The following is a 27,266-nucleotide window of genomic DNA, read 5'->3' as shown; positions in this document are numbered from 1 at the left end:
GATCTGTGGTCGTTGTAAGACAACACTCTGCCACCTGAGCTATCAAGGTGGCTAAGAAAGATTATAATTTTCTTATGAATAATTTGAAGTGTGTAAAATATATTTTTAATACATATGAAAAGATGTACTATAAAACTATCTTCTTTTCAGGATCATACCACTGCTCCAATGGACGTTGTATTAATGCAGAATTCCGTTGCGACAGTCAAGATGACTGTGGGGACTGGTCAGATGAACTGGATTGCCCATCAAATTGTCACTTTTATATGGCAAGCAGTGGTGACGTCGTAGAAAGCTCAAATTACCCTCACAAGTACCAACCTTTGGCAGACTGCAAATGGACGCTTGAAGGTCCTCAAGGACACAACATTCTGCTACAGGTGAAACATTTTATTCCAACATTACAATATACCCGTATTTAATATTCAGTAAAATACAGAAGTATTTAGATCAAGGACCTAGATTCTGACACTACACAGAAGAAAGGAAATGTATAAAACCATTTTACTTATCTGATTAGTTTTAATGCGTATTATTTTGATTGTTTTGAGTTTCGAATGAACTTATATTTTATTCTTTCTCAATTTTTCATACAAATTTAGCTGCAGTGATACGTACAACATAGACATATGACAATACCAGATATTTACTGGCAAAAATTATATTAAATACTATTTAGTTTTCGCATCAATATAAACCAAGCAACGTGAAGATAGTTTCAAATTCTTTATCAACATACATTTTTAAGCCAAAAGACTTTTTTCTTAAATTTAATAATGCTCTTAAGTTCCCAACATCTTCTCCCAGACCATGTCACGTCGCATTTTATGGGTTACTCACGAACTGTGCAATGAAATGAAGATGTAAGACAGTCAGCTAAAATTCAGTACCATTATTTCTCAACACAAGAATTTTAAGTTCATCATATTTAATAACATTTCATTGAATTTCAATTCATGTTCATATATTATGGGCTGAATTACACTGAAACAATGCAAGGAAGTGTATTACATGTAAAAATTATGGTTTATTTAACAATGCTTGCAACTGCAAAAGTTATATCAGCGTCGCCGGTGTGCCATCGACTTGGGCCGGGATCAAACCTGCAATCTCGAGCACAGAAGGCCAGCGCTATACCGACTACACTACCGAGGCCGACTATTACATGTAAGCATTCAAATGGTACAAATATCAAATATTGTTATTCTCTTTTTTTTCTTGTTTCAGTTTCAAGAATTTGAGACAGAAAAATCATTTGATACAGTTCAAATTCTAGTCGGTGGTCGAACTGAAGACAAGTCAGTTAATCTAGCCACACTCTCTGGCAAACAAGACTTGAGCAACAAGCTCTTCGTTTCAGCCTCCAACTTCATGATTATCAAGTTCAGCACTGACGCTTCAGTTGAAAGAAAAGGATTCAGGTTAGTATAATAGAAGTTTTATGGGAATCGTTATTGAACAATTTCTAAAATATATAAAATATATATTTAAGGAATTCATTTCCTTTCGGAATTTATAATTTATTGCTTAAAGTAATAAACTATATATTCCGAAGTGATATAGTGTTAAAAATTATGTAATCAAGATGTAGAATTCATTTCCATCTAATACATTTACAGGTAACTGGTACCATATTTGTAAAATCATATTAGTATTCATATGTACAATGTAATAACAGATATATATATATATATATATATATATATATATATATATATATATATTTATTTATTTATTTGTTACAATATCGGATATAGTACACTTGCATCAAAGTGAAGAAAAGGATATATCTGAAATTAGGAAATGGTAAATTATAACAAGAGGTAGGTTTACTAATTTATTTAATATATTGCTATATAAAGAAGTAAATGTTCATTATTATAATTTAATGAAAGTTTACAAATGATAGAGCTTTTTAGATATGAAATTATATATCACAATACATTATTATTGATGGGTTGTCGTATATGCAAAGAAAATTGTACGTAAATTAAAATAATAGTTCAAAAGTTGCTATGTAGCGAAATTGGAATTTTTCTGGTTAATTGACTACTTGTTAACACTATCATATATGAAAAATTTATAAAACTCAGGATCATTATTTTTGTTTATAAATTAGAAGAAACTATAAAAACTCTGCTTTCAAAATGTTATATTATGAGAAGTTACTGTTATACTTGAATAAATATCTCAAGGCAATATTGACAGTGAATTTTGAAAACACCATCCCAAAGCTGACGATATTTACGGTATACATTTATGTCATATTATTTGTTCTTATTTTGCTTCCTTTCTTTAATAAATTCTTGTGTTATTGTTTGTTTTCACAGACTGTAGTTTCATGACGTTTTCAATTACATTGTATAACATATGTATGTGTTCTTGTATAGTCCCTACATTTGAGTTATACTCGTTGGGACATACTCAATAAATTAAAAAATATATACATATATATATATATATATATATATATATATATATATATATATATATATATACAGGGGCGGACGCAAGGGGGGGGGATTAAGGGGATATATCCCCTCCTGAAATTTTGAGAGAAAATACGAAACAAGAAACAAAAATAATATTGATTTTAATTCGTGAATGTACATAGGAATTAGAGGGTTTTCCACGTAAATTCTTTTCGCTAAAATGTTAAATAAATGTATCTTTGCATTGAAAGAAATCCCTATATCTGGGATTTTTCTTGCCTCTGCTTCGCAACTCTTATCCACTGCCCACTGGAGAGCAGCACTTTTCTCTGGCACTAAGAGATCCAACGCAAGAGGACTAATAATATAACTCGTTATGAGTGACTAAATGGCCAGGATCCGACGGAATAGCACCATCTTAAATCACAAAGTGATTATTTTTCGCATATCATGATATGCATCTCTGCACATGTATGGGCATTGTGCCATTGTCATACATCTCTATGACGCAGTGCATGAGGGTAGGCTATTAGAGGGAACCCAAGAGTGAAACTTAAACTGAGAGGATTCAATCCGACATTGGGATGGGAATCCGGTGTGGCTTAGTGGATAAAGCGTCAGCACGTAGAGCTGAAAACTCGGGTTCAAATCCCAGTGCCGGAGAGAAATTTTCCCTGTTCCACTCTTCCATCATCATATAATGACGCAGAATTTCTGCACTGAAATATTATCACATGTACTTCGGTACATCGTAATATAAGCCATACAGAAACCAACATTTTTGGTGTCTATGATTGTAGCTAGCCATGTTTTTAGCCGTCACATGGTTTAGCCAGTCTGACATGCATTGAACTATGTGAGAATCTAGAAAGAGAACTGGAAGATTTTCGTTTAAATTTTCAGCCAGTGAACCTAGAGGCAAAAAGTGTTGCTGAACTTACTGGAATTACGCTGGAAATTCCAAGAACTGCAGGGAGACAAACACAGCATTCTAACTTCAAGACAGGGAGTCCTGAAGAGTATTTTAGGCTTTCAATTCTCCTTCCCTTCTTAGACTATTTCATTAGTCAGCTCAAGGACAGGTTTTTAAATCATAAGGGAATCCTAAAGTCCACACAAACTTTGTTTCCTAAAAACATAGTGCGAGCATCAGATGAAGATTTAGAAACTGCTGTTGAGGCTATAGTAAATCAATGGCCCAATGATGTTGATGCATCACCAGAGTCTTTCTTCAGTGAATTGAAGATGTGGAGAAGAAATTTCCTTGATCAGAAAAATATTCACCTAATGCCTACTGATTTTATATCATCTTTGAATAGGTGCAATGAAATTATTTTTCCCTGCACTCACAAGGCGCCAAAACTTTTCTGTATGTTGCCTGCAACTACAGCAACACCAGAACGGTCGTTCTCAACACTGCGGTATTTGAAGACTTACTTAAGGAGCAGACAGATTAAATGGACTGGTCTTGATGATGATACATAAAAATGTAGAAATAAAAGCTCATGAAGTACTGGATGAAATGTCTAAGAAGCCTCGTCACCTTCTTCTGTAAATATCACTCTGTCATTGTTTTTGTTTTGCAGTAATTGTAAATATTACAATTTAAAAATTGTGGTTTATTTAACAACGCTCGCAATTGCCGAGTTATATTTGCGTCACTGGTGTGCCAGAATTTTTTCCCGCAGGACTTTTTATATGCCAATAAATTTACCGATATGAGGCCTGTCACATTACACTTAAATGTCATCGAACTGTGCTGGGATAGAACCCGCAACTTCGAGCACAGAAGGCTATACAGACTACGCTACTCAGGCCAACTTGTAAATGTTTGTGACTCGGAAACAAATTGTGAGTATATAAACTTATTTCTCATTATTCCATTTTTACTATCTCCTTAAATCCCTCCCGGAAAAAAAATCCTGCGTCCGCCCCTGTATATATATATATATATATATAATCGAAAAGTATCTATGTAGTAATTTCTCTGCGAGGTAACTGAAGCTGGGGGTTGTATGTTCAATTGAATTTGCGGCATATAAAAGAATTTATTTCATGTAATATACATTCTTAACTGAATTTTCATTGCCCACTAGAGTTCCTACATTCAAATACACTTAATTCTGCCGATTAACTCGTGTTGGATCAGTCTGATATCTGAAACTAGAAACAGTTTAAGCATTCACTAGCAATATATCGAAATATCTCAGCTCTGCAAATAAAACACTCACCTACCATCTTATAATCTGCTTTGTGATGTCATCATTCCGGAAATGACCTTCAACATGAACAAACTATCAGTGTCTAGAAAGCTCTTAACGTCTATATAAGAAGGGACTAGTATTCAAATAATAATAATAATAATAATAATAATAATAATAATAATAATAATAATAACAATAATAATACTAATAATAATAATAATAATGTTCTAATTTTATCATGTCTTTTACAGGGCTTCGTGGAAGACTGAACCGCAGACGTGTGGAGGCGTACTTCGAGCAACTCCACAGCCACAAACTCTGACGTCTCCTGGCTACCCCCAGGATTATCCTGGTGGTCTTGAATGCCTGTATATTATCGGAGCTCAAATTGGACGAATCGTCACTCTTGAGATAGAAGACTTAGACTTGGAAGCGAACAGAGACTACATCCTTATCCGAAATGGTGATAATCCAAAGAGCCCACCAATTTCACGCCTTACTGGTTCTACAGAAGACAATCCAACACTCATCATGTCCACAGGAAATCAATTGTATTTATATTTCAAAACTAGCCTGGGTGATTCACGGCGTGGATTCAAGATAAAATATTTACAAGGTTTGTACAGTGTAAAAGTATAAAGCTGATTGTTGGTATCGTGAAGATATGACATATTTGTAACTGTGGATTGTCGATCATTATTCATATTACACCAATAGCATTAAAGCACGATTATTAGCAGATTAAGCACCGAAATAAATTACTTTTATTTACTATTGTTAGTAAAGTTAGTCATTGTTTCATATATTTAAATTTCATACACATTACATTACAACTAATTAGAAAATTGAAAATAAGCAAGAAATATTGCTTTAAAATGAAAAAAGGCATTTATTATTGAATTAATAAGAAATATCTTAAAAAGGCAAAATAGGCACAATAAATCACTTTGATTTACCCCAAATCACATTTATATCTATGAAAATAATGATTTACGTTCACCCAGTAAAAAAGACATTCTGGCAAACATCCGGGCTCTATTCATAAGGTAGATCATTAATCATTATATTAAATAATGTTGGGCTGAACAATGAACTTGGGGTAAACCTTTTCTGGACTGTCGAAATTTAGATACAGCTTCTCCATACTTTATACAATATAACCTTGATTAATCAAGTTGTATATCCATCGGAGTAATTTACCACCTTTACCCATCTTATTTAATTTTTCAACCAATTTTATTCTCCAAACTGATCTGTAAGCATCTTTGAAGTCAACGAAAACAGCTAATGTGGTTTCTTTGTTATCCATGTTATCTTTTACATCTTGACTTAGCTTAAGTGTTGTATAGTAGTGTTGTATAGTAGTGTGATGAACTCGGAAGCCTGCCTGTGCTGATGTTATTAAGTTCTTATTTTCCAAATGCCAGTTAAGTCTTGCATGTACCATTTTCTCCATTGTCTTTGTGAAAACACAAGTAAGAGATATTGGGCAATAGCTAGGAGTATTTTATGGAGGTTATTTTGGTTTTAAGATGGGTATTGAAATTGCTTTTTTCCACATGGAAGAAACATCAGTTTCCCATATTTGATTAAACTACAAATATAAAAATAAAATTAAATGATAAAATGTGAAATTGAAAACAAATCAGTAGGAGTGTCAGACAGTGCTATCCACTGTCACCTACACTGTTTCAAATGCATATAAACAAAAGTATAGTTTCGAATAGTAACATTTATTGTTTACTAAAAGAATTACGATAAATCATAAAAAGAAGTTGAACACAATAGATGCCGATGATTGGTCATTGGTCATGATCATTGGTACTACTGTCATCGACTTCTGAATCATCATTTACAGAATTATGTGAACAAACAACCATAAAACTTAATGTTGTGATGTTCCATTTGCTATTTTTGTCTTTCTATTTGTCACTTTATTGTATGTCTTGTTGTTTCTAGTTTTGTTTTTGTTAATTCATTCTATATTTTCTATATATTTGACAATTCCGTATGTATTATCTTAGTCATTTTAAAAGTCAGGTGAACTGAGTAAATAAATAAAATAAATACCAATAATACCTTCAAACTAATTTGAACGTGGGTTAATTTCACTTGAAAGTTGGCTGAAGTTATAGGTTACGATGACTACAGAAACATCTGAATCAAATGCATGATTCTCAGCATCAGAGTGCAAATCTTTCTTGACTTACTTTGACCACGAAATTTTATGTAATTTTTTTCAGAAACATTTACATATACTATTCTCTTCCGAATAAAAATCTTACAACTGACTTAATTAAATATGCTCACGAAAAAATGTGTCATAAGGAATCCCCCAAGCTCAATAACTCAGAATTGAATGTTTAGTGACTTACACTGATTGGCTTTTGGGCCGTCCATATAGCTGTATATTTAATTGCTTTAATATATTTATGTATAGTCTTAGAAAAAAGTTTTGTCGCACAGATACTTTATAAGTCTCAGAAAAGAGGCAGTGTACATGATCAGAGGATAAGCAACCTGGTTCACAAGAGAACGACTAGTTGAAGTAATAACATTAGTTTTGTTTGATCAAGTGTACTGCTTCCTTTCTGGGACCTATGCAACAAAACGTTTTTCTAAGACTGTACATATTACTTATTTACTATTTAATTAAGAGGAGAGGGCGGTATTTTTTGGTGAGTAAATTAAAAAAGAAATGTTTCTTTAAAATTACTCTGTGATATGTGTGGAATACATTACAGAACATTTTGTGGGTATTTGTGCCCATATCGGATGTTGAGACGCCATTTTAAAACTTCCTGCGCTCTAGATTTTTAAATCACTTGTCTCTTTTGATTGTTGTTTCAGGTAACTACTGCATTTTTTGCTACATTGCCAGACAAAAATGGATATAATTTGTGAACTATTAAAGATACATGCATGAAATTTAGAACACACATTCTCTAGACTATTAGGACACTTTTCTCTGTAACAGAATTTTGTTTATTGATTTCATTTTAAAAATATGTCTGTCTGTTTATAGAAAAGGAAATAAAAAAAGTGGTATTAAATTTTAATTGTTTATTTTACAAATGTAGGAACCAATATCAAAATTTTGTTACAGGCAGTTTGTAGAGCATGCTTTTACAAGTAAATTTTAAAAGTCTGTCGACTTTATTTTTAAAATGTCTTAGCTATATCGGTTTTAGTAAAATTCTGCATTGGGAACATTTTGTTTTTTAAATCTGGGCCCCAAATAAATTTTTTCAAAATATTTATATTTGGTTGAGTTGCTATAGTCATGAGCTCTCTACATACAAAAAACTAATATTTTAAACCAAACAGTAAAAAAGTTAAAACAAATACTGCCCTCTCTCCTCAAATATCCCAAAGGTATCTGATTCTCGGTTTTTAAACATTAGTCTATAATATAAGTTGTATGAATTTCTGTAACCTTGACTTAAATGGAAATATTTCTTCCTTCTAATATATTCCAGGATGTAGAGCAACAATCGCATCAATGAATGGAACATTCACTTCACCAGCTTTTGGCCTGACTGACTATCCCAGCAATCAAGAGTGTCTGTACAAGATTAAAAAACCAGGTGGTGGACCTCTTTCTCTCAAATTTGAAGACTTTGATGTACACCAATCGGATTTTGTTCAGGTAAGATACTTCCATCTTACCAATGCTATTTTAAAACTCTTAACAGTAATTGTTTTACATTGGCACTCTTCTGTTGGCTTACGTCATTTCTTCTCTTCTTCCTAATAAGTCCTGCAAAGTTAGTTCTTTTCTGCCCCTCGTCATTGAGATTTATGCAGTGCAGTATGTAGTCTTTATTTATGGTTGCATTATTATTAATGCGAAAACTCTTCAGAGGTCCTGATGTATCTAGAATGAATCCTCCATTCGATTTTATAACATATTTTAGACTCTTAAACAAAATGCAGCAAATTTAAATGGTTTAATTATGTGTTACCTGGTGAACTACGGCTTTGACGAGACGAGCATACGCAATGTTATGTCTCTGGAACTTAGAAATTGTCGGCAGCCCATACTTTTCCTGTTAAGTGTGCAAAGAATCATAAGATTCATTTGATATACAAACCATGTCCCATATCATATATGTGATCAGTTGGATGCAATAAATGAATATGAACCTCTAGTCTTTGTAGGAATACAGATTAATGTATTTTGCTCCACGGGAGTCAAAAAGTTATATTTTTTAAATGTGTATTAACACCAAATTTATGTTTATTTGCGAAATAGCACCGACATTAAGCGATAATTTTTAAACCGAAATTTAAGATGTTTATTCACCATAAAATAGGATCCCTATTAGTAAATTAGTGATTGTAGTTATTTTCTAAGTTAATGATTTGTTCTGTAGTTAATGTTTTATGACCAAAAGGGAATACCTACATATAGAGAGAATGTTCGTATTCCCTTCCTTAGTTCAGCATATCTTTCACATCTTGTTTCAACATGTATGCCATTCAGATTATCTATCTCGCTGCTAGAAGAAGTTTTTAGGTGGACTGTTAACCTCTTAATATACAATCTACAGTGCATACATTTTCTTTTTCCTTACTTACATATGTACAGCTGCGCTGTGCACTGCCACATCTTCTTTATATCCACAAGTGGGAGAAGATAAAATGCATATACTGTATTACGATGGTTACCATGTTACTGGACATGGTAGCGTCACGGTTAAAACATAATGCTGCAAGCCGGAAGGTCGAGGGTTCGATTCCCGATAGGGTCATGAATTTTCTCCATTGATCTAAGTCTTCTGGCTGCACTATAGCCCTGGGGTTTACTCAGCCTCTTTCAGAAATGAGTAACAAGGGTATTTCCGTACTGCTTTCAGTGCAGATTGTCAGTACAAGTGGGAAGCCTTAGACTTCCACTACTCTATGTGACTTCATGGCCTGTAATGTGGATGACTTTACTTACTTTACATGGCACTAGTTTCTTCTGCAAGGTTTAAATTAAACAGGTACTCAATTCTTATTGCTTGTTTCCTCGTCTTTTAAGATACATAATAAAATTAAAAATTTGTATTTTACAGGTTTATGATGGAGCAAGTACAAGTGGTTTGCGTCTCCATCCTAATAATGGTTTTACAGCTAGCAATTCTCCTCGAATCACACTCACTGCATCCAGTGGTGAAATGTTAGTCAGATTTGTTACAGATGCTCTGCATAACAACAAAGGATGGAAGGCCACCTTTTCTGCAGGTATGAACACTAATTATGCAACAGGTGTAGGTTGCATGCAGTTAGAATGTTAATGTTTGGAGTGAAAATGAACATCTTGATTTCATAGTAGCAAGTTTTTTGAGACATTAATGACTAAACCATAGACTCAACACAGAAACTTTATATGCAAAATAATATATTATACAGTATCCCGAAATTCGCGCACACAGACTACATCCTGTGAATCCTGGATGAAAATATGGACGACAATGTTGGTAATAAAATTTCGTTCGAAGAATTTTTAATTGCGAAATTGACCAACACTGCACAAAGCAGAATATTTTTTCATTTTGAAAAGGTGGTGTAGACCGATAAGCAATTAAATAAAGTGAATATAGGTTAAATGGGTCCGTCTTCTTGCTTATTAAGTAATGTGTAATCTTACATTATTAACTATGTCACATTTATTGATTGAATTAACGTTTTCGGCAATTATTTGCCATCATCAGATCATCAGACGGACCCATTTAACCTATATTCACTTTACAAAACAGAATATTTTAGTAGTCGACTGCAATGTAACGTTTACTGAGTTTATTATTGTAACTAACAAGCAATAACATGAGAAGAGATGGATAAACAATAGTTTATTACGAAGTTATGAAAGAATATAATGCAACACAGAAATAATTCGTATATTATCAGTATAAAAAGGTAATTATAATAAAAAAGCATTTATTTGTAAAATACAGAGTTGCCACATTGTGCAATTAAAAGTTCTTCTTTGCCACTAACATTTTCGGTTTTTTTTTTTTTTTTTCATACTATGTAGTCTTTATGTATGTGTGTAAATTTTGGGACACATTGTATATATAAGCAAGTTACCAGTATTCTCAGTGGTCGAGTTGTCACCTTGCTCATAATTAGATCTGAAGTTCGTAGGTTTAATTCTGTCCAAGGATGATGCCTTTTTTATGGGAGATAACAATTATTAGATAAGGAAGTGAAGACGAAGTTACTGCGTCATATGTAGATTTATGTCACATACCAGAACCCAATTCCTAAATGAGAGGACACTGGATACCATAATAATAATAATAATAATAATAATAATAATAATAATAATAACAATATACAATTTATCTGCGCACTTAAGTCTACATACATACAATACCCCACCATCATATTTGACCCTTTAACTGCGCATTTAAGCCTACATACAATTACAATACCCAGTCATTTTCCTACACCTTCTTTCTCAAACAACTTTCCTTAATCGGCCATAATTCTGGAAATTTTTGCTGATCAGTTTATTTTCTTTAGTGTACTGAACCATATAACTATAAGGAATTGGTGGAGGTATGCTGTGGACAAGAAAGATTGGGCGAGAGCTGTAGAAGAGGCCAGGGTCCTTCATGGACTATAGCGCCAGTAGAATGAATTAATTAATATCTTTGGATGATCTAATTCAATAAAATAAATGATAATACAAGCCAAAATTAGAATACCCACCTAATCCACAGTCCCTGTGAACATGCAGTTTACTTGTGGTTCCTTGAAGATCATCTTGTCGGAGTTTTACCATAATAATAATAATAATAATAATAATAATAATAATAATAATAATAATAATAATAATAATAATAATAATAATAATATTGCAATCATTATATAATATATTATAATATAATGTAATGTAATGTAATATATTGTTATTATTATTATTATTATTATTATTATTATTATTATTATTATTATTATTATTATTATTATTCATAATAAACTTTTCATAAAATGCTCTGACAATTTTGTTTTGCGACTGCATCCATGGGTAGAGGCAAACCGTTTCTATTGAGAAGTTAGTATTTTTACTTTTTAACGTATAATATAGATTTTTTAAACGTATTGTGTTCACGATTATATATATTTTCCAAGTGCATTTGTTCAGCTACATTATATTGGGAAAGAGATAATCACCATAAAATGTTAGTCTTGAAAAGTAGCATGATGGCTATCAAGAAAGTGTTTTGCACATTCTGAGATGAAACCTTGCAAGCACTCCTGCAATAGAGACCAAGCTTGCAGCATGTCTTTGCATTGAAAAATCAGGGTTGAGGGCTATATTTTCGTACTCTTCAGGTAAAACTACTGTAGTTGTTGTTTTCTAATGCCAGGCATTTGGCAATAAAGTCATTTGACCCTTGCACTCCAATATTTTTCAAAGATATTATCATGGCCAGCCACTGAAGCATACACTACTGTAGTTGTCAACTTCCATATACTGTACTGGTACCATGTATAATTTCCATCTCACATACGTACAGTACGCAACTACATGAGTTTCAAGACCTCGCTTTCACAACTTGTAATGTTACCTCTAGAACTAACTACATTGCACAGAGATTAAAATTCAATAGATTATATGACAAAATTAAAATACAAATCTTAGTCTTTTTGTACTGTATTTTCGTACTATCTATGACTGATTAAAACTTCTAGTAATCTAGTTCTTTAGAAGTCTTTACAAGTGGAGGTGGTGATGATAAACCAAGTAACATTTCTCATTTATAACCATCTCTGCCTCAGTTCTTTAACTCTCATAGTCAGTGCGTTCCAGGAGAAATCTTTTTGAAATCTTATGTGAAATTCCTACTTCCTTCAATAAAAATGTAAATATTAAAATACGAGAAGAAATATGTATACTTAAGAAACTAAATATCTTATTGTCTCATTTCAGATTGTCCTCCATTGATACCTGGTTTGGGAGCTCTAGCATCAAGCCGAGATACAGCATTTGGTACAGTTGTGACATTTACCTGTCCCGTAGGGCAAGAATTTGCTACTGGACGGCCACGTATCACAACAGAATGTATGCTGGGAGGCAATTGGTCTGTCACTTACATTCCCCCTTGTCAAGGTCAGTTCTCCTCATATTCCTTAAATATTATTAGATACTTAAACTAAGAACAAAGTATGTAATTAACATACATATTTTATACTTACGCAGAATGACTTCCTTAAAACAATGATCTAGATCTAGAAGGAAGCTTCTATTTGATAGTCCATGACATATTTTATTGGTACATGCCAAACTAATATTTTTTAATGGGATGTACTGTGATTTATTGTGCTGAAGCAACACTTTGCGAGTAAATTTATTACAATGGTTTGTTTGTTTGTAGTAGATGTTACTGTATAGAATTTTATACAAATTCTTTTCTTCCTTAAGCTTAATACACCTCCAGTGAATAATAACAGTTACATCAGGGATTTTATTTTAAATATAAGTTTATTTAAGGTATTATACAAATTCTATACATATATCATACATTAAAGTTACAGTAGACCTATAATCACCAAAATCTTGTTGTTACTGTTGTTTATAAATTGTTGGTTGATTGGTTTACACCATTACACCTCGTGCTTTTCATTTCAAATAATCCGACTACTAATGCTTGTTTCTTCTTCCAGAATCAATTTTCCTACAGTAGAATAAGTTCAATAAAATTCCAATAAGTGCATTACATGATTATGTATATTTTTTCAGACCAAAATCGACAGTAGTCACATATAATTTTTATTTTCTAAAAGTGAAAAATTCATACCTAAATATATTGTATATTGAGTTCGGTACCAGTATATTACCCAGTATAATAAAAAAAAATACAGTAGTTTACTTTATGAATGTTAATTATGTTTGTTTTCATCTTTTTTTGTACAGAGGTGTACTGTGGACCAGTACCACAGATTGATAATGGTTTCTCAATTGGCTCAAACAACGTCACATACCGTGGCCAAGCCATGTACCAGTGCTATGCGGGATTTGCTTTCCCATCTGGTTTGTCAATTGAAAGAGTGTCTTGTCTTGCTGATGGTCGATGGGAAAGACTGCCAACTTGTTTAGGTTTGTGATGATAATATTATTTCCTATATGAAAGTCTTTGCAGCTTCAGTTCAGGCGGTGTCCTGAGAATATATCCTTAGTCTCAATCAACATATTGGCCTGCAGATACATCTATATGAAACGCATTTAAAAGCAGGATGTTTTGTACAAGACTGCATTTCTCTTCCTTGACATGTATGTTTCATGTTACATAAAGAAATACAAAAGACAATTACTGTCCATACTTTAATGTTATAAGTAAATTATTAAAAGCCATGCCTATTATAAGTAAGTTTGTACATACATCATTCTGTAGGTTTTACAAGTCTGTTAATTGTTTAGGCCTACATTAATTTTAAAATAATTCCTTAAAGATTCTATTATGATGAATTCAGTGTTACACTTATCATCACTTAAAAATATATTTTAATATTAATACAGCATTGGACAGATAAAACCAGCCCATCTCATCTCATTTGATTTGAAACAAATGTTCTTCAAATAAATGGAATGAAATGAATAAATAAATGTGTTCTGTACTAACCTTCAAAATATATTTGTTGAAAGTGCCCTCCACCAACACCTAGACACTTCTGTGCACGTCTTAATAGGTTCATATAGACACGTACCAATTCCTCACGGGTGATAGTGTGGATGCTATTCCTGATGTTATCCTTCAGTTCATCAATAGTATGGGGATTCTGCTAGTACACTTTATTCTTCAAGTACCCCAATAAATAAAAGTCATATGTCGACAAGTCTGGTAACCGCGGTGGCCACAAGCCTTTGCTCACAGTCCACTCTTCAGTGAACATCTGATGAATATGCGTACCGGTAAGTGACCTCTCAGATATGTGAGATGTTGCTCCATCTTGTTGAAAGAAGCAGTAATTACGTCCTCTTCTGTTAGTTGGGGATAAAATTCATCCAAGAAGGTCAAGTATACATCTGTGTTGACTGTGGTGTCTAAGAATATTGGACCGATAATGTGTTTCGCAATCATAGCATACACCAATCTTTTGGTCGTGTAAGGGTTGTTCGTGCACTAGTTAGGATTTCCTGTGGCCCAATACCTGCTATTCTGGGAGTTTACATATCCCAGTAGATGAAACCAAGCCTCATCAGTCATGATAAACAACAACAGGTCCAAACGACCATCTGTAACCCTATTCAACAACCAGCGGCAGAAATTTACACATATTTATCCTTATTGGGCTCCTTCAGTTGTTGCACAGCTGTAGTAACAGCTGTGCGGTATGGTTTGAATTTCAGAGCCTTCAACACTCGTCCGCAAGTTCTCCTATTCGCGTAAACATGCTCAGCCCATTTCGTGGTGGACTTTCGAGGACTCCTAGTCATCATTTCCTGAATTTGCACCATAAGTTGAAGTGTCTGGACAGAAGGTGCTCTGTTCCTTGTTATATTTGCAATGGATCCAGTCAAATACCATTTTCGCATCAAATCTTGAATGCTGCTTTTCGCTGGTATTGGCAAAGCAGATATATTTGTCCCTGAATAATTCCTGTGATTTCTTGATAGAGCTGGTGTGACTTTTGGTGTTCCAAATAAGTACTTTAGTATGATTCTTGGCATCTCTCAGTGCAGTCAGAACAGTTTATAAATAATCTGTAAGTTATAGCATGTAACAAGCAACAGTGTAACTAAACATGCAGAAGAAAGAATAGCCAACATAATTTCAAATGAAATGAAATGAGATGGGACGGTTTTATCTGCCCAACTCAGTATTTATTGAAAAGCATATTTTGGTGCTTCAAGGGTAGTCATAATATTTAAATGAATATAATGTATCTGTATTTTATTTCCTACTTCAACATCTCTTTTACGAATGTTCTTATGTTACATTATAAATCAATTAACATATAATGTCTTGCTTTTACAGCTTCACAATGTCCACCTTTGGCTGACTCACCTCACGCAAATGTAACTGTACTCAATGGAGGAGGTCGCAGTTATGGAACAATTATAAGATACGTGTGTGAACCGGGTTATGTTCGTAGTGGACACCCAGTAATATTGTGCATGAGTAATGGTACCTGGTCTGGTGATGTTCCTACATGTACAAGTAAGTGCTAATCTTTATATCCTTTATATATGTACCAGTGGCGGCTCCTGCATATTTCTTAAGAGGAGGAAAGAAGTTAACAGCACGAAATGACACCTTCTTGAATGAAACATGCTACAAATTAGCCTACATGCATACATGTAAGACCAGGTAGTGTTGGGGTTGACCTTCCCTTTTGTATAGCAATAATCTGTTCTTGTAAACTGAGTTTCCTAAATTGTCCAAAATATATTATGTTTTCACTTCCATTCATTGTTGAATAATTGCGCAAATTAACAATTTACAAGGAAATTCACAACCTCGTAGCATTTTTCGAGTACACTACAGCATCACGCATGTTGGAAGAGACTAGCTACTAACTCGTAACCGGAACCATTTTACGGAAGTGGAAATGGGAATGGGAAATAATCTGAGGAAAGCGAGAACACTGCACCCACCCACGTGGTCTGTGTTGCCATATGTACATTTTACAAGTTCAGTTTCACATGCTTTTGAAGAATGTCAGTTCTTGTAAAGTCATACTATCATTATTGTTCAAAGCTGCCGGTGGTTGATTAATTTTTTATATTAAAAATGATGTAGTTTGGAGTACCTACTCTCAGTTTCAAATATATTTGTACAAAACTGACAACTTGGCTGTTGCCCTGTCTAGTAAACAATGAATAGAAGTGAATTTCAGGGGCCAACAACGTAGAACTACTTCCTTTTTGTTTTACATAAATCCGACTTTAACTTTCAAATATCCACGAAAGTTTCAAACCATGAATAGTAGCCTACATAAAGTGGAATGAATAATATTTTTGACTTATAATTTAAAAAAAGTTTATATGGTGTCTTTCATAGCGTTGCGTTAAAACTGTTTTTGTTGTGTCTCCTCCTAGATGTGTTATAGTCCGGTTGAATGTAACATCGTTAGGTGGCTGCGGTAGTGAGCTTGCTGCACGACCAGTCGGTTTCTATTTCCCGCCCATGACTGATTCAGAGGAGGATCTCCTCCCTCTCCATTCATTTACTTGCTTTAAAGCTCTGCTTCTTTCTCTGGCCGCTAGTGCGCTGTTGTCTATGTGTGTTAACTGCAGTAGAGGAGGAATGGAGTGCCTTTCCTCCACACAGACAATCTCGCATCTTTCTCACAGTTTTCTACAGCATATGAGTGCGCGTCATTTAAAACTCGATCAACCGAGGTTTTCTTATAGCTGAGAACTCAAAAATTATCGAATCTTCCTCGAATTTCAAGGCATTTATTTTATTTCGTATTTACTTTCAAAAGAAGAAAATGTGAGGACGACGTTCCTCCCTTCCCTCCCCCGAGGAACCGCCACTGATATGTACCATATCTATTTTATTACTATTACTTAAATATTATATTGCAAATTAAAGAACGTTTAAATTATTACATTTCATTTATAACTCATTTATGTTTTTATTTCCTCGGTGCTCAAGCAGAGAATATCTTGTCCATTGCTGTGGAGTAACGGTTAATATGTCTGACGGTGAAATGAGAGAACCTGGGTTCAAATCCTGTTGGGACTACCTGGTTGGGGTTTTATCTGAGGTTTTCCCTCACCCAATTGAAACAGAATTGCTGGGTAACTTTCGGCATTGGACCTCAGACTCATTTCGTCATGATTAACTCAAATGTCATAGTCATCATTACCATAGCCCAGTTCATGGTGTAGCATGCTGTATTCTTACAAGAGTGCAGCCGTTTGGCAACATAATCATTCACAAATCAGGAGTGGTAGACACAATAAGCTTCAGGCTGCGGTGCAAGCCTTTGGATCCCTCCTTTGTTAAAAAATGAGCATCTTAAAGTCCACCTCATAATCTCATCTCATCTCATCTTCATCACTTTCTCTCTTTTACTTTCTTATAGTCTACGCCTCAATGCCAGTGACCAATACTGGCAGTGCAAATATTTTATAGAATAAATTTAATCTTTGTATGTTTCTGGACTTAAGAGGGTTTAAGTACATTCATTAATTACACCTGTCACTTTGATTTTTTTATGTCTAAATTAATTTTCTTTAAAATTTTGAAAGTTTCAGGTCTTGGCAATATTATATCTCTTTCCAACTTTGAAACAAAATTATTTCATCTTTCTCTTTGTTTTCCTTCTTTCTCATTTTGCAATAGTCTTTCTGCTTTTGTATTAAATTTCATCTTCGAATTTCCTAGATTGTAAAAGGCGGTAGATATGTTTCATGTTTATCGTTTATCATTTTATAATATTTTCGTCTCATTGTAATACACCTCTTTTTCTTTTTTGCTCCTACTTTTAAAGGCTGTACTTTCAATAATTGTCTGTTTTAAAATATCAGTTCAATTCACCCATTCTTCTTCTACGTTACCAGTATCAGAAATTGTTTATGTTTTAAAGATATTTCTTTATTCTATATTCAGAAAGCTAAAAATGAAATGATTTCTCAGTAAGCCTATATTCAAACGGGATTTTTTTGTTTTGTTATTTTAATTTTAATTTTATACCATCATGGTGGGATAGGAGACACAACTAACTTGTGATCCATTTATTTTTCTAGACCTTTAGAGACTTTAAAATCAAGGACAAAACAAAACAATTTTTCAGTGTCATGTATTACATAGTCAGTGACTGACAGTTTTTCTCTTGCATTCCACGTAAAAGTCTGAATAGTATTATGCTTATAAAATACTGTAATTAGTTCATCACTTTAAATTACTTAAGTAGCAAAATCACATAATTTTTGTTCAGTCTATATTACGAACTATTTCACCATGCTTTGCAATGTGGCCTTGCATTAAAGTAACAGCATATTTGTTGTTAATTATATTTTTGTAAATCATTATAAAATAATGCATTTGTTCTTTATCCCCTTCTATAAATGCATAATATCCCAAATACTGTCATGAAACCTCTTGCGAGTTTCACTTCATTTTCAATAATTCTTTCTTTCCAGAATTTGTAATTGTTAGTGCAAGAACACTGTGATTTATGAATCATTATTATCATAATGCCAACTCATGATCTTTCATGTCCTACTCACTATGCTGTATATTTATATATAATTATTTGTTTTATTAAAGTTTTTCAGTTTTGCCTTACAAGTAAAACATTTTCATGGGGGCAGATAAAAATGTTAATTTTTTTCCTTTTACCATGTTAATAAAGTAAAAAAAAAGTGCTTATACCAATTCCGACCACTCGAGTGCAATTGTGATAGTAGTTTTCTTGGGGCCGTTTACAGAAAGAAAACACAATTTCATGGAAAGATTTATTGGAACAGAAACAGATATTGTTTAAATATTTTTAAACATATTCTCCACTGGAAATGAAACATTTGTTACACCGTGGGATCAACTTTTGTATCCCTGTGTCATAGAAGTCTGCCGCCTGGCATCAGAACAAGTGTGTGACAGCCGTCTGTATGTCTCTGTTGATCACATGTTATGACAAAAGTCTCAATTTCAGAGGGAATATATAGAAAAATAGCTCAACAATTGCTATATCTGTTCCAATAAATCTTTCCATGAAATTGTGTTTCCTTTCTGTAAACGGCCCTAGGGAAACTTACTTTCTGGACGGCCCTCATAATTGCGCTTGAGCAGCCAAAATTTGTATAAGCACTTGTTTTGACATTATTAACATGGTGAAAGAATAAAATTAACTTTTTTATCTTCTCCCATGAGAATGTTTGCTTGTTAGTTCCTGTAATTGTGACAATTTTTATATTCATCTTTGCCAAGATATCATCGAGATGATGCAAATATCAAGGAGACAAATTGATCACTATAGTAGCTTTGAGTCTTACTCTTTTCGTAATTGTATTTTCAGGAGCTCGTTGCCCCAAATTCCCTATTATAAAGAATGGCTTTGTAACAGACCCGTCACGGGAATATTACTTTGGTGATGAAGCAAGAGTCCAATGCTACAAAGGATACAAATTGACGGGATCTAATATCATCAAATGTGGTATTGGTCAAGAATTCATGAACCCTCCTAAATGTGAAGGTGAGTTTTCTATTAGTCTAATATTATATACAGGAAGTTATATAATAACATCATAGAGGAATTTGTTAGATGTTAATTTCTTTTAATGATGAGTCACTGTGATTTATACAAATATTTTTATATTGTCATTAATACTGAGTAGAAAGCGTAATATATAACTGTACCTCTATCTTTTCCATATTCTACTACAGAACATCTAGTTTTCCAGATTTCGTCATTACATTAATTAAATCTGTATAGTTTTTCACTATTGTCCAATTTATGCGTAAAATAATGTCTTAGTGATGGATTTCCAACACTTATTATGAATTCATTATATTTCTATTTTAACATTGTCACTGACTTTCAGTAAAAAAAATTATCGAAGTAAGTCTTAGCCTGTTCTACCAACACAAAATTCAACCCCTTATCAGGCTTTTACACTGCGAGTTGTCCTAATGGTCAATTAATTATTATGTACGACTTTAAATCCAAGTTTCGTAGAGGGAAATATGCTTTCAAAGACCAAGTTCTTAGCAAGACTTCCTTTGCCAGTAATACAAAGTTAGGGTTCCTATGCCATGGATTTAAAATGGATAAATTAACCTTTTTCTATATGAAAGGGTTTCAGAAAAAAAAAAGAAGGGTTTTTTCATTCTCATATTACTATGTACGATGTTAGATCCAAGTTTCGTAGAGGAAAATAGACTTTCAAAGACCAAGTTCTTAGCAAAGACTTCCTTTGCGAGTAAAATACAAAGTTAGGGGTCCTATGTCATGAATTTAACCCCTTCAGGTCTGATGTACTGTACATTGTTTCTTTTTTTCTTTTTTTGGAATGTCTTCGATACTTTTAAATGTTTTGAAAAATTAAATGTGATAGAAATGGAGAATATTATTTTTGAAACATCTGTATACCTGAATTAAAAATAAAATTTAAAATTTTGGGGCCCCAGGGGTCAAAATTGTCCCCAAATTTTTATTTTCTGTGAAGATTTGATTTGGAAATTTTAGATCCCCAGAATGATTATGTGACCAGTTTTTTTTTTTTTTTTTTTTTTTTCAATTTTGTTTATTATAAATTCAGATCTGAAGGGGTTAAGACAGATAATTTAACCTTTTTCTGTATGAACGGATTTGAGAAAAAAAAAACAGGGTTTCTTTGTTCACATAAAAATGCAATACTGTTAGTTGTTATCTCACCTATCAACCTATCATCGAGAGTAATAAGTGGTCGAATTGGGCCATATGAGTCGCTGTGGCATACCAGAAGTAAATAAGATGCCAAAAAGCATACCTGCAGTAAAAATTTAAAATTAACTGTTATTTAGTGAAGCTGTTCACACAATCAATTACGCTACCAATAGTGTCGTAATACTCTGTACCTTCTCTTAGACATTCCTGCAGTAGTGTGTGATGTCTTATATAGTACCGTACATTATTTAGTTTGCGTGCGGGAGCAATGTCTTGTTTAAGAAATCTCAGAAATAGTATCACAAGACAAGTCTGTGCATACCGACCAGGGCGCCACCCCGGTATTTTCCTTTGCAACCTGGAGCATCCTGCTTCTTTATTTTTACTTCTTAAAATAATAATTGTCTTACTCCCATCTTACTTAACTTTGTATTTTATAAATATGAATTATGAGTAAAGAACAATGGCAATTTCCAATTCGACCACTGAGAGTAATGCTTTCCAAATTTTAAGCAACAAAAAAATATCTATTCCAGCTTATTTAAAATTTCTTATGGTTTCAGAGGGACGGACATAAGATAGGGCCTATTTACATACCTAATTGAGTCTGTAAGAAGTGAATTGATATACATATAGTAATTAATATTTGAATATTAGGCTTAAAGTTAATATCTAATCAAATGTTAATTTGAACAAACATGTTAAGTAGTGTAATAATGTTTCACTTTCAGATGTAAATGAATGTGCCAATAGCCAGTGTGATCTTGCATCGAGTGAATGTATCAACACAGCTGGTGCATTCCACTGTCGCTGTCGTTCAGGCTTTTCTCCAAACTTGGAGTGTCGGCCAGTAGGAGACCTGGGGCTGACGACTGGAGGAATCCCTGATGATGCTATTACTGTGTCTGATGAAGAAGTTGATTATGATAAAACTGTAAGCTCTTGCTTAATCTGCTCTTATTGTGTTAAGTGGCATATCTATTCCTAGAACCACAGAATGGTGACTCTTCTTTGTATTATTATCACTTGCATTCAGGGGTGTAGTCGTGCCAGGGCGCCACCCCAGTACTTTCTTTTGCAACCTGGTAGTGCTCTGCTTCTTTATTTTTACTTCTTAAAATAATAATTGCCTTACTTCCATCTTACTTAACTTTGTATTTTATAAATATGAATTATGAGTAAATAACAACGGCATTATTAATTAGTATCGGTAATAATAATAATAATAATAATAATAATAATAATAATAATAATAACAATAATAATAATAATGATAATGCCTACACAAAACATCCCACCCTCTTATTCAGCCCTTTACCTGCGTGCTTAAACCTACATACAGCTATAATCATAGACAAATAAATAGAGGCTACGGTACAATACCGTACCCTTTTCCTACACCCTCCTCCTCAAACAACTTTTCTCTGTCGACTGTAATTCTGGAAATTTTTGTTGGTCAATTTATTTTCTTTGTTTGCTTTGAAGTCTCTGTGACTGTGATTCTGATTACTAAGTTTAATGGAAAGCTATTGTTTTGATATGTCATTACTGTAAATTCATATTGAAATCGTTTTGAAAATGTGATTATCCATTGTAAGGGTTCACATACCAGGAAAAAAACTATAAAAGACTTTTTTTCCCGATAGAATTAAGTACATGTCGGTACTGTAAATGTTTCTGACGTATTACATAATGGAGTATGTACTGCTCCATGATAGTTGTAATTCAATACGAAAATTATAACAGATACTGTATATAAGTCAAAATTAGACTACCTGCCTAATAGGCAGTTCTTGTAAATATGTGGTTTACACGCGGTTCCTTGAAGAGAGTAATAATAATAATAATAATAATAATAATAATAATAATAATAATAATAATAATAATAATAATAATAGTAATAATAGTAATAATAATGTTAATGATGGTAATAATATAGGCAATAATAATAAACTTTTCACGATGCATCCTGATATTATTTTATTTAAGGCCACACCCCTGCTCGCATTCGTATTTAATCAATTACACATTAATGACTTTTCACTGTATGAGGGAAGATTCGAACATCAGAGTTTTTTCTAAGATATTATTAATTTTTATTTCATACATCCCATGCATAATAAAATTATTATTTCTACAACATGTAACATTCGTCGTAGATGACGTTATTCTTCAAGCAATTTATTATTTCCGCAATACCATACCAGTACTTAACATTTAGATCATACAGTTACACGTTGTAAAATATAGCACTTACAGTATTGTTTTAAGATTAGGATATAGTTGATAATTTTCACTTGATTAGAATTGGATAAAAGAAGTGTAATCTTCTTTAATCGAGTTAGTGAGATTTGATATTGACACATATATGTGTGTTTTTCTAAATTTAACATGGTAAATTCTTGACAGTCTCAAATTTATATCGTCTCAATTAATTTTAATAATCATGCTTCCTCTTTTGGGGGTATGGTGTTGTATTTTACTTGAATGCCTACATGTATGATCATTCTTTCATGCAGATGGTCAGACTGAATAGTGGTGGAGGGTGGTGTGGAACCAGCATGGAGCCTGGAGCCAATTGGGTACTCGTTGACCTGAAAGCACCAACAATTGTGCGAGGTTTTAGAACTCAAAGTGTGCTCAGACCAGACAATAATCTGGCATTCACATCAGCAGTAAGAATACAGGTAAGATTCCTAGCTGTTTAGAAATTAGTTATCATTTTTTGTTTTTATTTTGAATGGGAAATTTACAGTTATTTTCTTGTAGAATATGATTCCTCTAGAATCACGACTAACATACCATTCTTGTTCTGGTTTAATTTTGAATTATTTTGGAGCCATCTGTTTTTAACATGAACCATCCTTTCTTATGTGTTAACATTTTTTCAGGGAGTTGATCCATACAGCACATGTGCTTGGGTATTTCATTTGCCTTTTGTCTTCAATAATTCCCATAGCCGAACGAATTTTTCATACAGTTCCAGTACAAGTAATTTTATACTTTTTAAAAATTCTTTGAAGGCAATGAGAGTAGGTAACTCTGAACTCTCTTTCTTTATACTTTAAAACTGTTATATGATAGATTAAATATTATTCAAGATAAATGTTTCTATTATTAAATATCACCATTAAATGGCATATGACTAATTTTTCATTTGCCCGCTGCTAGGACATAATCAGTTAGAAAAAGGATGATGCTGAAAGTTAATTAAGATTTTAAAAACTTAATATTTAACAAATTGAATATTTAACAATTTTGTTTTTTACCACAGCAGTAAGAAAGATTGTAAAATAACTATTGGGGAATTATTATGAATTATGAATTATTATTTTCATAATGTTCTGCCCAAGGGCAGGTCTTTCACTGCAAACCCAGTATTCTCCAGTCTTTCCCATTTTCTGCCTAGTCTCCGCATATGATCCATATATTTTAATGTCGTCTATTATTTGATATGTTTTTCTGCCCCGAACTCTTCTCCTGTTCACCATTCCTTCCAGTGCATCCTTCAGTAGGCAGTTTCTTCTGAGCCAGTGACTCAACTAATTCCTTTTTCTCTTCCTGATCAGTTTCAGCATTATTCTTTATTCTTTCCAGCACAGCTTCATTTCTTTGTCCATTTCACACACTCCATTCTTCTCCGTATCCACATTTCAAATGCTTCTATTCGCTTCTCTTCATTTCGTCGTAATGTCTATGTTTCTGCCCTATACAATGCTACACTTCACACAAAGCACTTCACTAGTCTCTTCCTTAGTTATTATTTCAGAGGTCCGCAGAAGATGCTCCTTTTTATATTAAAAGCTTTCTTTGTCATTGCTATGCTTCTTTTGACTTCCTGGCAGCAACTTATGTTACTGCTTATAGTACACCCCAAGTATTTGAAGCTGTCCGCTTGCTCTAATGTCTCATTTAGAATTATTTACTTTTCTTCCTATAATCATGGTCTTCGTCTTGTTTGCATTTATCTTCATCCCATTCTGCTCACAGGTGTCATTTAGCTTCAGTAGCATATCCGTTAGCATCATCTCCTCTTCTGCTAACAACGCCATACCATCAGCAAATCTTACGCACTTTACTTTTCTTCCTCCTAAATAGAACAGAAATTTAAGTACTGGTACCTGTAAAAATTAAACAGTGTTTGAAGTATTCTGAAACAAGTTTTTCAACTTTCAATATGTGTGTGTGAAACTGAGAGCACTAGCCCAATGAAATCTCCACTGGTGCTGTCCCTGTTCTCATTTATTTTAGGTCCTCCGTTGCTAATCTATATATAATCTAATGGCCGAGATACCGTACAGTATTTCGATTTAAATATCATATTTTATTTTATTTATTTATTACATCTTTCTGTATTCACGGATTAAATGGATTCCATTTCTTAAACCACCATAACCCACTATAAAATATCATATATCATAATGTTTTATAAATTATTTCATATTTTTAAATAAAATATAGGTTAAATACATAGTTCGCACAATAATGCAAATAGTAAGTTTTGTACATTTTCCCTTTCCAGTATACAGATAATCTGACAGACTTGTTCCGAGACTACACAAATCCGGATGGAACACCAGTTGAATTTCGCATTCTGGAGCCAAGTCTGTCTGTGTTGAACCTGCCTGTACCTATTGAAGCACAATATGTTCGCTTCCGAATTCAGGTATATTTTCAGAATAGAAAAAATCATTTTCATAACATTTTAAAATTTACCTCTTATTGTTATTTATTTTTTATGTAATGTTTGTCCAGGATTACATCGGGGCACCATGTTTACGACTAGAAATTATGGGATGCACAAGACTAGAGTGTGCTGATATTAACGAATGTACTACAAATAATGGGGGCTGTGACCAGAAGTGCATTAACAGGCAAGTATTAATGAATTATCATAGATTATAGAATTTTTTAAAGTACCGGTAATAAGTTATTTTTAAAGAGTAGTGGAAATAATTAGACTTATTGGGAAATGTTTCTGATAAACATTTTCCACTGCTGATCAGGTAACGAGGACACGACTTGTATTTAACCATTTGTAACTGTTCAAATGTGTAGGATATATATTTTTTTCTTCTCTTCGTACCTGAATATAATGGATATCTGTTCTATGGGAAGGAGAGAGGGCCAGTCAAGTGGAGTGGACTTAATACTTCATTGAAACTTTTAACATTTACATAATCACTGATTCACTTTATATCTACTTTACTGTGTTAATAATGAGGAAATTACCTGGCAAGAACACAAGAACAAAACAAATACTACATCACATTAACATACGAAAACAAGAACACATACACGATTACTCATCTTTAAAGAAACTAAAATATAACATTGTATACAGAATACAGAACACAGTACAAAAACATCTTAACACAAAGACAAGACACACAAATAAATACAACTTAATAGGTGTATATAAATTATCATGCAATAGTTGCAATGACTTCTACATTGGACAGACTGGAAGATTATTTCAAACACGATACAAAGAACATATCACAGCCATAACCAAACTACATAACAATTCAACCTACGTAGAACACATCACAAATTCCAATCACAACTACAGCAACATAGACACTGACATGAAAATACTATACATACAGCCAAAACACCAGAAAGTTGACACTCTAGAACAATATGAAATTTATAAACATACAAAAACACCCTCCCAGCACATCCTGAACACTCAATTCACTTTCAAAACACACACCCTTTTCGACATAACAGGTTACCAGAAGATAGCGTGAGATCTACACTAGACTGTGGACAGTGAACTAATCAATCAGGTAATTTCCTCATTATTAACGCAATAAAGAAGATATAAAGTGAATCAGTGGATTTAATAATTTGTAGTAGATCAGCAAGTATGAAGATACATTTTCCTTCTTTCCATTTTCACGTGAAGACGAAAGTAGATTTAGTCTTCTAATTGTCTTATTTGAAGAAAATATTTTGAAATTACAATTTAGAATGGCCAGCAGCTTATTTGTTCATTATCTGAAAAATATATGTCCATACCATCCACTAATTGAAATAAGTAAATTTAAATAATTGATTAAATGGCGATCTTCTTCTTCTTCTTCTTCTTCTTCATCTATCCCTTGTGCCTTGCAGCATCGGGTCCTCCACCCATTTCTTATGTCTCTCCTGGTCCAATGCCAATCTTCTTATTTCCCGGATTTCCTTCCCTCTTCTCCTCACCACATCATTAACGTATTGTAAATGGCGATCTTACTCGTGTTAATTATGTAAGCATGTGCGGCTTACAGCTGTTTTGGTGCTACTAAACACCATCCTCAGAGCCTTC

At 33.2% G+C, this 27,266-nt stretch overlaps 1 protein-coding gene across 6 annotated transcripts in view; it reads left to right on the top strand.

The window, feature by feature from the left end:
* uif (sushi, von Willebrand factor type A, EGF and pentraxin domain-containing protein uif) overlaps window positions 1-27,266 on the top strand; it is a 431,448-nt gene that overhangs the window by 307,114 nt on the left and 97,068 nt on the right. For all 6 annotated transcript variants that reach the window (XR_011329717.1, XR_011329716.1, XR_011329718.1 and 3 more), the window contains exons 7-19: window positions 151-380; window positions 1,228-1,421; window positions 4,888-5,252; window positions 8,116-8,285; window positions 9,697-9,865; window positions 12,564-12,743; window positions 13,548-13,730; window positions 15,610-15,792; window positions 19,604-19,780; window positions 21,685-21,887; window positions 23,473-23,640; window positions 25,476-25,619; window positions 25,709-25,827. Coding sequence is in view for 3 of the 6 variants with exons in the window: in XM_069812500.1 (XP_069668601.1) it covers window positions 151-380; window positions 1,228-1,421; window positions 4,888-5,252; window positions 8,116-8,285; window positions 9,697-9,865; window positions 12,564-12,743; window positions 13,548-13,730; window positions 15,610-15,792; window positions 19,604-19,780; window positions 21,685-21,887; window positions 23,473-23,640; window positions 25,476-25,619; window positions 25,709-25,827 (2,485 nt within the window). In the remaining 3 variants the exon portion in view is untranslated. The remainder of the gene's footprint in view (window positions 1-150; window positions 381-1,227; window positions 1,422-4,887; window positions 5,253-8,115; window positions 8,286-9,696; window positions 9,866-12,563; window positions 12,744-13,547; window positions 13,731-15,609; window positions 15,793-19,603; window positions 19,781-21,684; window positions 21,888-23,472; window positions 23,641-25,475; window positions 25,620-25,708; window positions 25,828-27,266) is intronic.

This window comes from Periplaneta americana, chromosome 16, assembly GCF_040183065.1.
Source record: "Periplaneta americana isolate PAMFEO1 chromosome 16, P.americana_PAMFEO1_priV1, whole genome shotgun sequence".
NCBI classification, from domain to species: domain Eukaryota; kingdom Metazoa; phylum Arthropoda; class Insecta; order Blattodea; family Blattidae; genus Periplaneta; species Periplaneta americana.
This window is presented reverse-complemented; position numbering and strand designations above follow the sequence as displayed.